The 14,316-nt window shown below is 38.0% G+C and overlaps 1 protein-coding gene across 1 annotated transcript; it reads right to left on the reverse strand.

The window, feature by feature from the left end:
- Window positions 1–2,581: 2,581 nt before the first annotated feature.
- On the reverse strand, window positions 2,582–13,635 carry tusc2b (tumor suppressor 2, mitochondrial calcium regulator b). The gene is made up of 4 exons (XM_034166471.1): window positions 13,506–13,635; window positions 9,311–9,549; window positions 6,148–6,268; window positions 2,582–3,037 (listed from the first exon to the last, which is right to left on the reverse strand). The coding sequence occupies exons 2-4, from the start codon at window positions 9,457–9,459 to the stop codon at window positions 2,972–2,974; spliced, it is 336 nt and encodes a 111-aa protein (XP_034022362.1). The 5' UTR covers window positions 9,460–9,549; window positions 13,506–13,635; the 3' UTR covers window positions 2,582–2,971.
- Between the last annotated feature and the right edge of the window lie 681 nt (window positions 13,636–14,316).

Below are 14,316 nucleotides of genomic sequence, written 5' to 3' on the forward strand. Positions count from 1 at the left end.
GGTTAATTGAGGATCTCACCTTCTCGCTCAGCTCTCTTTCTTTCTTTACCATGATGGTCCAGTACAGCACCCGCAAAATATTAGATACAGCGCCAATCTGTCTCATGCTCCAACCTCCACTCTTGAACAAGAAAGAACCCAAGATACTTAAACTGCCCCACTTAGGGCAATAACTCTCCCATGACCCACAGAGGACAATCCACCCTTTTCTGACAGGGGACCGTGGTCTCAGATTTGGAGGTGATGAGCTTCCGCCAGTTACTTCACTATCAGCTTCAAGCCTGCTCAGCACACCTCGAATGTCACTGTATAATGAAGCAAACAGAACCATATCATCTGCAAAAAGCAGAGTTGATTCAGTCATTTAAGTTTTGAATAAAGAAACCAAGTATTCCAGTCACAGCATAGATGAAGGCTCAGCAAATCGTTGTCACACACTGCTGTGTGATTGTGCTAAAACTATCAAATGTGTGCTGTTTCGTAATAATGTTTTTATATCCCTTACCAAAAAATAGTACTGATAAGTATATAAAAAGTAAACTGGAAGTATACTTGAAACATACTTGCATGTACTACTTTTTGGTAAGGGATTCCCGCAACCGGATCCCGGATAAGCACTTGAAGATGTATGTATGTATGTATGTATTTATATGTTTAGATTTTTTTTAAATTTTCATTTTATTGTTTCACATTCTGAATGGTATTGACTCAGAACAACTAACACCATGATTCTGCATACTCCAATACAGTGGAACGCACCTCTAAAGCTGGTTTGTAATCCGCCAATAATCACAAAGCAGAAGCTTTGTTTTTTATTTATTTAGAAGTTTTAAATTGATTTTCAGACAGACTGATGACCTGACCAAGGTGTTAAAGCAGTGATTTAGGATGAATTTAATTGTTTATGTATCTTGAAAGTGACATTATGTTTTTAGAAATTGCTAGCATCACATAACACAAGCAAGTGCCTCCTTTCTGAGCATTCTATTATAAATACCTGTAATAATATGGCTTGTTGTGCAGGTAATAGTCCTAATGGATCATCTACGAAGTGTGTGCTCCAGTATTTCTGTTGAGTAAAATCTTCATGTTATTTAATTTAGGTTAGCGATGTGAATGTGTTAGCAGGTATTGTAGCTTAGCCAACATTAGCTCCAATCCACATTAAAGCCCAATTTATGCTACTCATTATCCACAGCTCCGTAACCACGCAGAGCCCTCTGTTGCTGTGAACCCTCTCCGAGCCCTCTCCATAGCCTGACGTGCACCTCCCAAAAATTAAACTACACATCGAGACAATGGAGACCACACAAGCTTTGATTGGTCACGTCGAGACAATGGAGACCACACAAGCTTTGATTGGTCACGTCTCCTGTCATATTTAAAAGTGTTTGTATTGCAGTACGCCCGGTGATTACATTCCGATAATGGATCAAATACAGGAACGTTTGGCAGAGGAAGTCCCCACATATGACCACCTTTAGAAGACAGTGTCCAAAAAATACAAAGATGCTCAAATGACCAAAGGGAAAGGGCAGTGTAGGTGCAGGTGGCAAGAAAGTCCCTGCATTTTTCATGTCGCATCCCCTATTGCTCTGGTGATAAATTGCACTGGGACACCCACCAATGTGACGGAAAACTTTGAGAGGGCCATACCCACATTGATGCAATTACGTGGCCATGGAGTTAGAAGTTATACAATCATAAAAGGCTTTAACCCAATAGTCACCTGTTACTGGTGCAACAATCCAGTCATAATACTGAATAACCCACCAAAACCACCCCTCAAGAAAACCACAGCCCAGTCCACAAAAATATGTTTAAAAAACAATAAAACCCTAACCAACATTAGCCTGTTAGCATTGTTCAATAATTTCGAGGTGGGAGTGTGTTCATCCCACCCATGTCGTGTGGTTTTTCCCAAGCTCTACCTCTTTAACCATTTATGGGTTAGACATTGAACTATTTATAGCCACAGCAAGCTGCTGCAGATTAAACAGTATAGAATAACAAATGTGGATATTCTGCTGTATGTGCAATAAAACATTATAAAAATGCTCGAAAGGAGCACACTGACCAAAGCTATTAGCATACCAAATTTGGAGTAGATTGGATCAAAATTGTACATTTCTATCCATTTCTATCGCACACACCCGTGTTTTTATTAGTTCAGGAGCTTCTGCAACTTATACTCAGGTGAGACTTATATACTGAAAAATCATTAACTCATTATTACTAAAAATAGTACTTGAAATTACTATTTATATAGGACTTTCCCAGCAATCAAGGAAATAAACTTAACTAATAAAAGAATAAATGCAGATCAACAGATAGACTGAGAGACAGATCAATCGACAGACAGATTTACAATTACTTAGACCTCCTTTAAATTAAAGTTGAAATTCTATACTTCAATCCCATCTTGAATGTGCCATTTCAGCTCCACTGTGGTGGTGCACAGAGGCAAAAATTCAAAGTGTCACTGTTCAAATTCTTATCTGTCTGACTACATTTTTATGCATATTTAAAACATGTCATATTGGCTATGAAAACATAAACTGTGCACTTAAGTTTCCTGCAGGGGCAGGAGTAAGACAGTGTTGCATTTTCTTTAAACTCCTCACACTCAATAAATCACATCAAAAGAGATTTTGCAGCAGTTAATTGAAAACTCTGTTGCATTTCATCTGCTGTACTGACACACGATTCCATGCACACAAAGATGGACTGTGAGCAAAGTAGGTCTTGCTAACTTGGCAGCTTTCTAGCTCTCATTGTTGCACCTTTTCTGTGTCTAGTTCTACACAATCCAAAACCAGATCAAATGCAGAGGCTTGTAACACACAGTGCATCAGCATGTCCATATAAGGACATCAAATATGTCAAGTGATTGTGTTACTTTCGAAGGAGAGTTCAGCATTCCAGCTATAGGAGAAACTGTAGGACATCTGAAAACACTCCTCAGATACTGTCAGACTTCACAGAGGACAACTGGAAAATCTACATGGATGCATGGGTGGTCAAGCTTTACAATTCCCTGAAAAGATGCAAAAAAGAATTAAAATTATTCACAGTGATGAAAAGAAACAGAGGACCCATTCATAAAAGCATCATCAGGAATAATAGGCTCTTAGTCATATTTTGGGCCCTATCTTAAAGATCTTTAGCACATGGTCTATAATGCGACGTGTGAGCAGTTTTGGGGTATGTCCAACTATTTGAACAATGTGCACAATTACCACATCTGAAGAAACCTTTTGGTGGGCTGGAGGGCCAGGCAGTTGAGACAGGAATAATCATATCTGAAGAGTGATCCCACACTTAAAGACATCTGTGCTGAACTGCCTAAATTTATATTTAGGCGTGCCCGAAATATTCGTGATAGACTTGTTCATTCAGATATGATTATTCCAGTGTCAACTGCCTGGCCCTCCAGCCCACCAAAAGGTTTCTTCAGATGTGGTAATTGTGCACATTGTTCAAATTCCATTAATGCTTCATGTTTCTCTCATCCTCGTACTGGTAAGCAATATTCTATTTCTTCATTTATCAATTGTAATACTACTCATGTAGTATACATTTTAAAATGCCCTTGTGGATTGGCATATACAGTGGTCCCTCGTTTATCGCGGGAGTTCCGTTCTAAAAATAGCCCGCAATAGGTGAAATCTGCAAAGTAGACAGCATTATTTTTTACAATTATTATAGACGTTTTAAGGCTGTACAACCCCTCACTACACACTTTATACACTTTTTCTCAAACAGGCATTAACATTTTCTCACTTTTCTCTAGTGTGTAAACAGTCTCAAAGTTCAAACCTTAGTAGAAAAATAAGACCAACCTGTTTTCAGGCCCAAACATTTGTTTGAGAAATAAAAATAGAACATTTTCCTATAAATAATTATGATGGCTTTTAGAACTAACAAATTTAATTTTAATGATCAACCTACAAGGTTGGACACATAAGAAAATATTAATAGTGACTGACCAGTATTTCACAGTTCCTCTGATCGTGCCTCTTTGTTGTGGCGCCGCTCCGCTGTCACGTCTTTTTCCACTGACACCTCGGTGCAGGTGTCTTTTTCCGAGTGAAGAACACAGTTATGGGTAGTTGTGGGTAGCGAGGGACCACTGTATTGGCCAAACAAAACGTCAACTTAAATTACGGATAGCTGAACATAAAACAGCAATCCGTACTCAGAATTTAACTTATGCCATGGCAAGGCACTATAAACAGGCCGGTCATGGCTCACCAGCATCTTTAAAATTTTGGGGGATGGAGAGAATCATAGCTCCACCCAGCGGTGGTGATATTATTAAAAAACTCTTATGTAGAGAAGCATTTTGGATTTACACTTTAGGCACCTTGGAACCTTTTGGTCTGAATGAAGATCTAAAATTTACTTGTTTTCTCTAATAATTGTTTTTTAGTCTGGTTTTAGTTTTGTGTGTTTTGGGACAGTATGTTTGATTACTAATTGAGTGAGTGTTGTGTCTGACAGATGGTCATGCCCCTTTGGAAGCATTAGGACACCCGCTTCTTATTAGTATTTAAGCTGTACCATCTCTGTCTTTGCAGGACCCTGAGGAAGATGTGACTCTCACATCGAAACATTAGTCCTGTTGTATATTTTTGCTTTCAGCACCTTATTAAATTTTCTGGCACTTATTTCTGTGTTGCACCAGTTATTTTTCTCTTTTATTAAATATCTTGTCTTTGTGGTGTATTTAACTGAATATAGGATGAAGAGGATTTGCAAATCATTGTATTCTGTTTTTATTTACATTTTACACAATGTCCCAACTTCAATGGAATTAGGGTTGTATGTATTTATTTTATAAATTTAGCACATAGGGTGCTTTATGCAAAGGAATTGGAGTCACCTCATTAGTCATGGTCATGTTGACGGCATAACATCAAATAAACCTGTGTCATATGTCACGCCCCTTTAAGACGTGTGTGCCAGCATTAGGTATACTGCTGTACAGATGACGAATGCAGAAGTAAGAGATTTTCTGGTCAAGACACAAATCGGAGTACAAAATATGTGTGCCCCATCTCAGCCGGCAAAAGGGGTATTTTTAGCTGGTTTAGAAAGGTGTAGATTGTCTGTGGTGCAGTCACTTTCTGGTGCCACACAACAGAGAAGCACCTGACCACATTTCATTTTTAGACTAACACACCCATGGGTGCACAGATTAGCACAATTACTCTGTATAAGACATGGATGCTTAGTGTGAAATATCAAAACCGCTACCAACAAGAGCAATCAGAGATTTCTGACGTAAACTGTAAATGGACTGCATTTACATATTGCACTTTTCCATCTGCATCAGATGCTCAAAGTGCTTTACAATAATGCCTCACATTCACCCTGATGTGAGGGTGCTGCATGATTTCCGGTCAGGCTGGGATTTGAACCGAGGATCCTCTGGTCTCAAGACCAATGCTTAACCACTAGACCAGGGGTGGCCACGTTCGGTCCTCAAGGGCCACATTCCTGACACTCTTAGTTGTCTCCCTTCTCCAACACACCTGAATCCAATGAAAGACTTGTTAGCAGACTTTTAATGAGCCTTTCATTGGATTCAAGTGTGTTGGAGCAGGGAGACAACTAAGAGTGTCAGGAATGTGGCTCTCGAGGACCGAACTTGGCCACCCCTGCACTAGACCATCACCTCCCCACCAATCCGGATCCGGGTCGCCTCCAAAATTCAGTGGAGTCTTCCATGCGCTAATATCTATCTGTGGTGCAAATTTGGTGAGAATCCGTCAAGTAGTTTTGACGTAATCCTTCAAAGGCTACATAAAGTGAAATCTTGATCCAGAATACGTATCCGGATTACCTCCAAAATTCAGTAGAGTCTTCCATGCCCTAATATCTATGTGGTGCAAATTTTGCCAAAATCCATGCAGTAGTTTTGAGATAATCCTGCTAACAGACAGACAAATAATAAATAAATGCTGATTATTTTATTGCATCCTTGGTGGACATAACAGCAGGTGTTCTGCTGTGTGCTGCATTGCATCGGATGGTAGATAGGGCCCTTTAAGTTTATTTGCTATAACAATCTTAAATATGAGTTTTGGAATACAGGACTCTACTTTCCTGAGTTAATCTGAAATTTAAGATGCTTGTTCTCACCTGAGGTGTAAGATTTTTCTGAATCCTCTTCAGTTTGGCTTTTTTGCGCCCATTTTTCGTCACGATTGTCTCCTCATAGAACTCATGGGCCAAGTCACCATCTTCATCAAAGTACATAGAGCTGCAGCAACAAGGCAAATCAGTTATTATCGAGAGACTGATGGCAAAAAAAAACCCTTATCTCCACTAATAAAGGTGTCAATATGGTGCATGATAAAAGATGGCGATATTTGACAGCTTAGATTGCTTTGGTCATTGTTATTTAGATGTTGAAAACAATCTCAAAATAAGAGACTACATTTTAGAAACAAGCCAAAAAAACCTTGACTTGTGATTCTTAACATATTTATAAGCAACCTTATATGCACACACAAAATAAATAAATAAAATAAACCGGTGTTGCAAACCGAATGGTCCGCCCCTAAAAATCGGTCCACCTTTTGCATCTGCACATGCGTCACTTTGGACCACAGCAGCTCGTCTGAGACGGAGTCTCTTCACCCACGGCAATCTAATGGATTAATGGGATTCTAAACCATCAGATGATAAAGTAAAACCTCTTAAATCATTTTAAAGTCAGTTTTAAGCAGAAACTCTGTGAAATTCTGTGATGCTTTGAAATGACCAGTGTGCAGTGAACGCATCAGCTTCCAGCTCATTTAGCCGCGGTGTTCTGATCACTTTCTCCACCTTTTATGATGAAATAATGCTGAAATTATGTGGAAATGATTGTTGTACAAAAGCTTCAGATATCTGTCACTCAGATAGATGATGACTGGAGTGCAGTTTGAAGCAAAAACTTTTTAATCCATGAACTGCTGCTAACGATGCATGCGCAGATGCAAAAGGCAGACTGATTTTTTTAGGGGGACCATTCGGTCGGCGACACCGGATGCTGAGCTCATAATACTCATAATACTTATGTCCGAGGTTGTCCCTGAATTCCAGCTACTAATAAATATAAAATTTCATGTTTTTTTTTTTATGAATTGCTTTACTTGATCTGTCCCAAAAGAAACATTTGGTTAAAAAGGGGCGTGCCATTTTAGGGCGCATGTGCTGATTTCCTTGCCAAAATTGAATGGCCACATAAGTATAAGATAATGCCTTGATTGTTGTTTTTTCACCTGTACATTTTAAACCCAATAAAAGTTTATTTGATTCGATAGTATACAATTTATACAGATGAGGGCCAAATTATTTGCCCCGCCTATGAAATTCAACATTTTCTTCAAAGATTTTCCCAGAGCAAGGAATTTTCATCACAGCATTTCGAAACATCCTAGTTTTATTTTGGATGCTTACATTATTTTACTTTGCACACAGAAACAAAACTATTTCACAAAAACCAAAAACTACCAGGATCAAAATTATTAGCATCCTCAAGAACTGGCCTTTTTGTTGAACCATAGCACAAACCACTGTTATGCAGTAATGTGTTTTAACACGGTAAAGCTCAACACTTGTAAAATCAAGTTAAAACTGAGTCCTCTTCCAAAGTACACACAGTATAAAACTTCAGTAAGGGTTTGAGAAAGTGTTAAAAAAAAATCAGTTTAGACTTGAGAAAACAAATTTCAGGAAAAGGATATACAAAGTAAACACAGCATTTTCAAGTGTCAAGAACCGGACTGAGAAATATAAAAAAAATTCAAAGAACAGACTGAACTATAATATGGACTACCTGGATAAAGATAGTGCAATAGGAAATATATCCTTTAGTTAGATGAGAGAAAACTAGAGCTCTATGGCCAGAGAGAAGTTGTACCTGTTGAGAGAAAGAAGGCTGAGGCGTATAACCGAAAGCACACCGTCCCCACAGTGAAACATCGCAGTGAGACTATTGTACTGTGGCAATGTTTCAGTGCATCTGGAACTGGGAATCTTGTCAAGATGGAAGGAATCAGAAAGAAAGAAGGATATGTGAAGGTTTTGAAAGAAAACCTCAAGTAGTCAGCAGAAAAACTGGGTGTGGATCAGTGCTTTTTCTTCCAACACAGCAATGACCTACGTCGCTCCTGGTGAAGAACTAAGTCCAGAAGGCCAAATATTACTGACTGACGTGTACAAAGCCCCAACTTCAACCCCACTGAAAATCTGTGGGTTGAACTGAAGACCAAGGTCCATGCCAGAAGACCATCAAATCTGGAGGAGGTTGAGAGATTCATCAGAGAAGAACTGACTGGGATTCCTCAGGAGACATGTCTGAGATCCGCTGAAATCTACAACAAACAACTGCAGGCTGCTATCCAGCAAAAAGGACACAATTGACTATTAGCATCAGGACGGCTAATAATCGGCTAATAATTTTGACTGTGATAGTTTTTGTTTTTTATGAAATTATTTTGTTTCTGTGTGCAAAGTAAAATAATGTAAACACCCAAAATAAAACTAAGTTGTTTATCAATGTGTTGAAAATTCCTTGCTCTGTTAAGAAAGCACTTGGGAATAAAATATTAGATATCATAGGGAGGCTAATAATTTTGTCCTCATCTGTAGATGTTCAAAGAACATTTTTATTTCAGCAAAAATCCATGGCTGACATACCTAACCTCTGCTGAAATAAAAGGCATGTGGCTTTGAAAGAATCGCCTAATGATATTTTAACGCAGTAATGATTTACAATATGGAGAAAATGCAGCTCAAAGTGGGTCTGACTCCCAAACTGAATTTTTTCCTGAGCTGTTAAGAGTCTGGAAAGAAAGTGTTAATTTGGATGAAAATTTGGATTTTATGAGACCCTGTGGGGCAAATAGAATTTCCAAACCAGCAATCCTTCCCTTAAAAATAACACATGATGATTGCAGACTTCTTTCATGCATCCACAGTCAGGTTTCCCGTCTGAAATGACCCAGACAGAAGGATGTGTGCTGGATACCAATGGAGCACATTCTTGTCATTACCGATGCTCCCACAACCACTGGACTTGCTCACAAAAATAATTCTATCTCCACAAATGATGAAACAAGAATTAAAGCTGCTTCTCAGGGTTTCCAGCACCAACATTCCTGTGGAAACTTACAGTGTGTGAATGTGTTTCAAGGACAGTTTGCAGACATGTATTCCATCATTTTGAAAGTAAACTCATTGTGTATATGGCAGGTGTAAGCTCAGTTTGAGATTAGTTGCAAATACATCAACATGCAGCCAAAATGATATTTACCTTCGTCTTATAAACACAAAAGGTGTTGCATTTGGGAAACTTCGAATTCTCGCCAGTGAGTGTTCATTGCTATCTTTGGCTGTGTCATCACCACTACCTGAGCCAGAAAAAGGCCAGAATCCTTTGGATTTGGAGCCGCTACCTCCCATTTTCAACTGCAGAACATTATTTTCTTTGATCACAGGACTGCCAGCAGTGTTTACTGTGCTACTGTATCAGATGATATGTGACTTTGATACCTATGAAACATGAGAGAGGAAGGGGAGAACTGTAAAGTTGTTTTATATAACCAGCTATTACAATTTTTTTATATAAATGCAGTTAATGCTATAATTTTAGACAAAGCAAGAAAAGCGGATTAACACAAATTTACAGTGGATCTGGAAAGTATTCACAGGGCTTCACATTTTTCCACATTTTATGTTACAGCCTTATTCCAAAATGGAGTAAATTTCTTTTTCCCCCTCAAAATTCTACTCACAACACCACATAATGACAACATGAAAAAAGTGGGTTTTTTTTTGCAAATTTATTACAAATTTAAAAAAACTAAGAAATCACTTGTACATAAGGATTCCCACCCTTTGCTCAAGACTTTGTTGATACACCTTTGGCAGCAATTACAGCCTTAAGTCTTCTTGAATATGATGCCACAAGCTTGGTGCACATATCTTTGGGCAGTTTTATCCATTCTCTCAAGCTCCATCAGGTTGGATGGGGAGCATCGGTGCACAGCCATTTTCAGATCTCTCCAGAGATGTTCAATCGGATTCAGGCCTGGGTTCTGGCTGGGCCACTCAAGGACATTCACAGAGTTGTCCTGAAGCCACTCCTTTGATATTTTGGCTGTGTGCTGAGGGTCATTGTCCTGATGAAAGATGAACCATCGCCCCAGTCTGAGGTCAAGAGCGCTCTGGAGCAGGTTTTCATCCAGGATGTCTCTGTTCATTGCTGCATTCATCTTTCCCTCAATCCTGATTAGTCTCCAAATTCCTGCTGCTGAAAAACTTCCCCACAGCATGATGCTGCCACCACCATACTTCCCTGTAGGGTTGTGGTGCCTGGTTTCCTCCAAACATGATGCCTGGCATTCACGCCAGAGAGTTCAATCTTTGTCTCACCAGACCAGAGAATTTTGTTTCTCATGGTTTTGGCAAACTCCAGGCAGGCTGCCATGTGCCTTGTACTAAGTAGTGGCTTCCATCTGGCCACTCTACCATACAGCCTAATTGGTAGATTGTTGCAGAGATGGTTGTCCTTCTGGAAGGTTCTCCTCCCTCCACAGATGAATGCTGGAGCTCTGACAGAGTGACCATTCGGTTCTTGATCACCTCCCTGACTACGTAAGGCTCTTCTCCCCCAGTCGCTCAGCTTAGACGGACGGTCAGCTCTTGGAAGAGTCCTGGTGGATCTTAACTTCTTCCATTTATGGATGATGGAGGCCACTGTGCTCATTGGGACCTTCAAAGCAGCAGCAATGTTTCTGCACCCTTCCCCAGATTTATGCCTAAAGAAAATCTTGTCTCAGAGGTCTACATACAATTCTTTTGACTTCATGCTTAGTTTGTGCTCTGACATGCACTGTCAACTGTGGCACGTTATATGTAGATAGGTGGGTGCCTTTGCAGTCATGTCCAATCAACTGAATTTACCCCAGGTGGACTCCAATTAAGCTATAGAAACATCTCAAGTATGATCAGTGGAAATATGATGCACCTGAGCTCATTTTTTAGCTTCATGGCAAAGGCTGTACGTACATGTAAATGCCATAATTTTTTTCAACAGATTAGCAAAAATCTATAAACTTTTTTCACTTTGCCATTATGGGGTATTGTGTGTAGAATTTTGAGGAAAAAAAAATTACATCCATTTTGGAATAAGGCTGTAACATAAAATGTAGAAAAAGTGAAGCGCTGTGAATACTTCCAGGATGCACCATATTTGCTAAACTGTTGCTGAACAAAATGTCTGAGTCACCATTTTTTAAAAACTATCCATGGTTCATTAGAATCATGCTTTAAAAAAAGCAAAGATTAAATGTGACTCTTCTGATACACTACTTAAATGGCATTTCTGTAAAATATATTGTCACAGTTGTGTTGTGATGAGTTTTTCATTAGTACCAGTGTTTCTTTTCTTGCTTAGAACACTAACAATATCATTTTTCTTTCAAACATAAGGAAAGCTAAAGTTAAAATTGTTTTTTCAGTGTTATGACTTTGCAAATAACTGATTACATGACTTGATGATATAAATACTTTGATTTGCATTGAAATTTAAGATTCAGCATGGTAATCTGAACTGTCTCAAGACTTGTGCACTCTAAAAGAGCCATCAAACATAAATGGACTGCATTTATATAGCATTTATATTGCGCTTCCATCCAACATCCATTGCATTGTGTCTGGTAATTTATATAGCGTCCGTAACGGTCTCATAATGAGGACATAACCTGGGCTAATTTCAGTATTAAATATATTCAGTATATTCTTGTATTATGAGTATTTTTCTGCTTAAAATAAAGTCCATACCAACGCCTCAAGTTAATAAAATAAGGAAAAAAACGACAGCAAATGGTCGCCATAGATGGCCTGTAGTCTGTAATGGAATGTAACTGAAACTGATCATAACAAATATTCTCTCAAATCATGTCATTTGTCTAAACAATACGCTGCTAGCTATGTAAGAGGCTCTCTTAAATTAGAATAATGTATACTTATTTTAAAATTCTGTATGATCAGTTGTTTCTGCTCGGGTTTAACACCAGAAAATGCAAACATGGTTACAACATTCATAACTTTATAAAATTTTTATCTAACGATGATACTTCATTAAATTTTGAACCAATATCCCTAAATGACTATATTTTACATTGGACATAAGTTGAGCAACATAGGATAAAAGTGAAAATTGTACTCTCTGCAAAATTCACGAGCCTTTGATTGATTGTGGCTGACCCAAGAAGCAATTGGGATCATTCCCCCAGGTAGTAACAAGTAACTGCATTGCAACCATAAATGCAAAGTCAGGCTGTCCAATTGTATAACCACAAAACTGTTATTTAAATAAATAAGTCATCTTCCCACACTGCACGCCTGTAATTAAAAGCATTTATTACTACTACAGCAAGACTTTCATCATTCACATTACTGGCTGAAATAACATGAACCTGAAATTACTGCTAGATCACTTTTAAAAACACAGTGGCTATTTGTACGGTACTTAGTCCTTTTTCCAGGCGCATCCATTAATACACACTCTGATCATACGGCATCCAATAATAAAACTGCATGACTGCTGCAAGATAAAGAGCCACATCATAGTCTCAAAGCACAACTGATAAATTTCAAGCTTAAAGGTTCAGTTTAGGGTTAAGGTTGGAGTAAATTAGGGCTGTGCATGAACCTTAACACTGGGTCATAAAAACAAACAAAAAATAATAACATTTGCTCTGTATTACAAACAATTCATGGTTTGCATACAGTAGAGTATCAATACCAATAGACTTTTAATATCATTTTAATATTTACTTTAACTGGTCAAGACAGCCCACATACATACTAAGTGACCACATTGCAATAGATGAGGTGCAGATATCAGATATGAAAGAGGTGACAGTTAAGCACAAATGAAAACCTGATTTGCAGTGGTGTAAAGTAACTAAGCCCATTTGCTCAAGTACTGCACTGAGTACAAATCTGAGGTACTTGAACTTTATGCATGTCTATTTTCTGCTACTTTATACATCTTTTACTTTTTGTCTTTTCAGTATATTTTAACAGCAATACTTTTAGTAATATTTTCAATACAAGATGTGCACTTGTAACAAGACATTTCTACAATGAAATTTACTTTTTTTTCAATTATTATTACGTTGTTTGGTTTTCCCCACCACTGCTGTGTCACATTCACCCAAAATAAATCAGAATCAAGTGACTTCAACCAGTAATGTCAACACAGCCTTCAAAACTGCACTGTAATCGTGTCTTTTCCCTTTTCATTTGCGAATTAAAACGCGACTTATTTGGCACTGACTGCCGTCTATAACTAGAGCTACTACACAATTATTAGCATCAGCCTGATCAAGAAAGCCCCACTTAGCCAAAATAACGCTGACTGCTGCCCCTGAAGCCTATCATTAAATTGTTTTATCAGCAAGTACTTAAGAAATCGATTTGGCAGAATACATACTTACAAGAGAATTTGACCTCAGCAACATGAATTTTTTTTTTTCAAAAAGATTCTGTTTTTGGGAATTTGCTAAATATCAAGGCAAAGCATCACACAAACAACTAGCCGATTTCGCTAAAGTCACCGATTCTTCTTCATTTTCCATTCAAGGCTGCTACAGAAAATTGTGTGTGCTTATCGCCATCTAGCGGCACAAATGTGAAACGACATCGGAAACCAAAGCTGTCATTTTGAGTTGAGGCGCAAATTTTACAAAATAAAGAACTGAAAGGAAACCTAACCAATAAATAGTTTAATATAACTTCACCATTCAATCTCTGGAAATCCTACAAGAAAAATCTAAAATTAACAACAACTTATTATTGTGCTTTTTATTAGACAACTGGAATGAATACAAATACATGGTTTCACGTGTAACTTGACTTTCACAGTTTTATTAAACTGGCAATATTAAAAAAATAGTACATAACACATTATAAACTAGAAGGATTATTACATTCACCACCCAACAGAGGGCACCCAGATTTCCTACTGTCTTAATACCGCCTATTGTGACACCAGCAAAAATAACACCGCTTGTAAATCTGTTTCACAATGTTAAAGACATTGAAGAAGAGATATTTTTCTGTAACAACGTGTTGTAATATAATAAGATAACAACATTAAAGAAGAAATAAAATAAAAACCCATCCAGCTCTGTTAAAGAATTAGCAAAAACATTTGGGGGCAAACCAAGACCACTATCAAAATTTAATTAAGTTTTCTCTGACTCAAAGACCTTTTTAAGAGATCTGTCTACATAATTTTGTTGATAT

Source organism: Thalassophryne amazonica, chromosome 3, assembly GCF_902500255.1.
Source record: "Thalassophryne amazonica chromosome 3, fThaAma1.1, whole genome shotgun sequence".
In the NCBI taxonomy this organism is placed as follows: domain Eukaryota; kingdom Metazoa; phylum Chordata; class Actinopteri; order Batrachoidiformes; family Batrachoididae; genus Thalassophryne; species Thalassophryne amazonica.

Coding starts and splice junctions, on each gene's coding strand:
- tusc2b (XM_034166471.1), bottom strand. CDS start 9,459: ATGGGAGGTAGCGGCTCCAAATCCAAAGGATTCTGGCCTTTTTCTGGC. Junction 6,269..9,310: donor TTTGTGTTTATAAGACGAAG/GTAAATATCATT, acceptor TTGTTGCTGCAG/CTCTATGTACTTTGATGAAG. Junction 3,038..6,147: donor AGAAAAATCTTACACCTCAG/GTGAGAACAAGC, acceptor GCATCTTTTCAG/GGAATTGTAAAGCTTGACCA.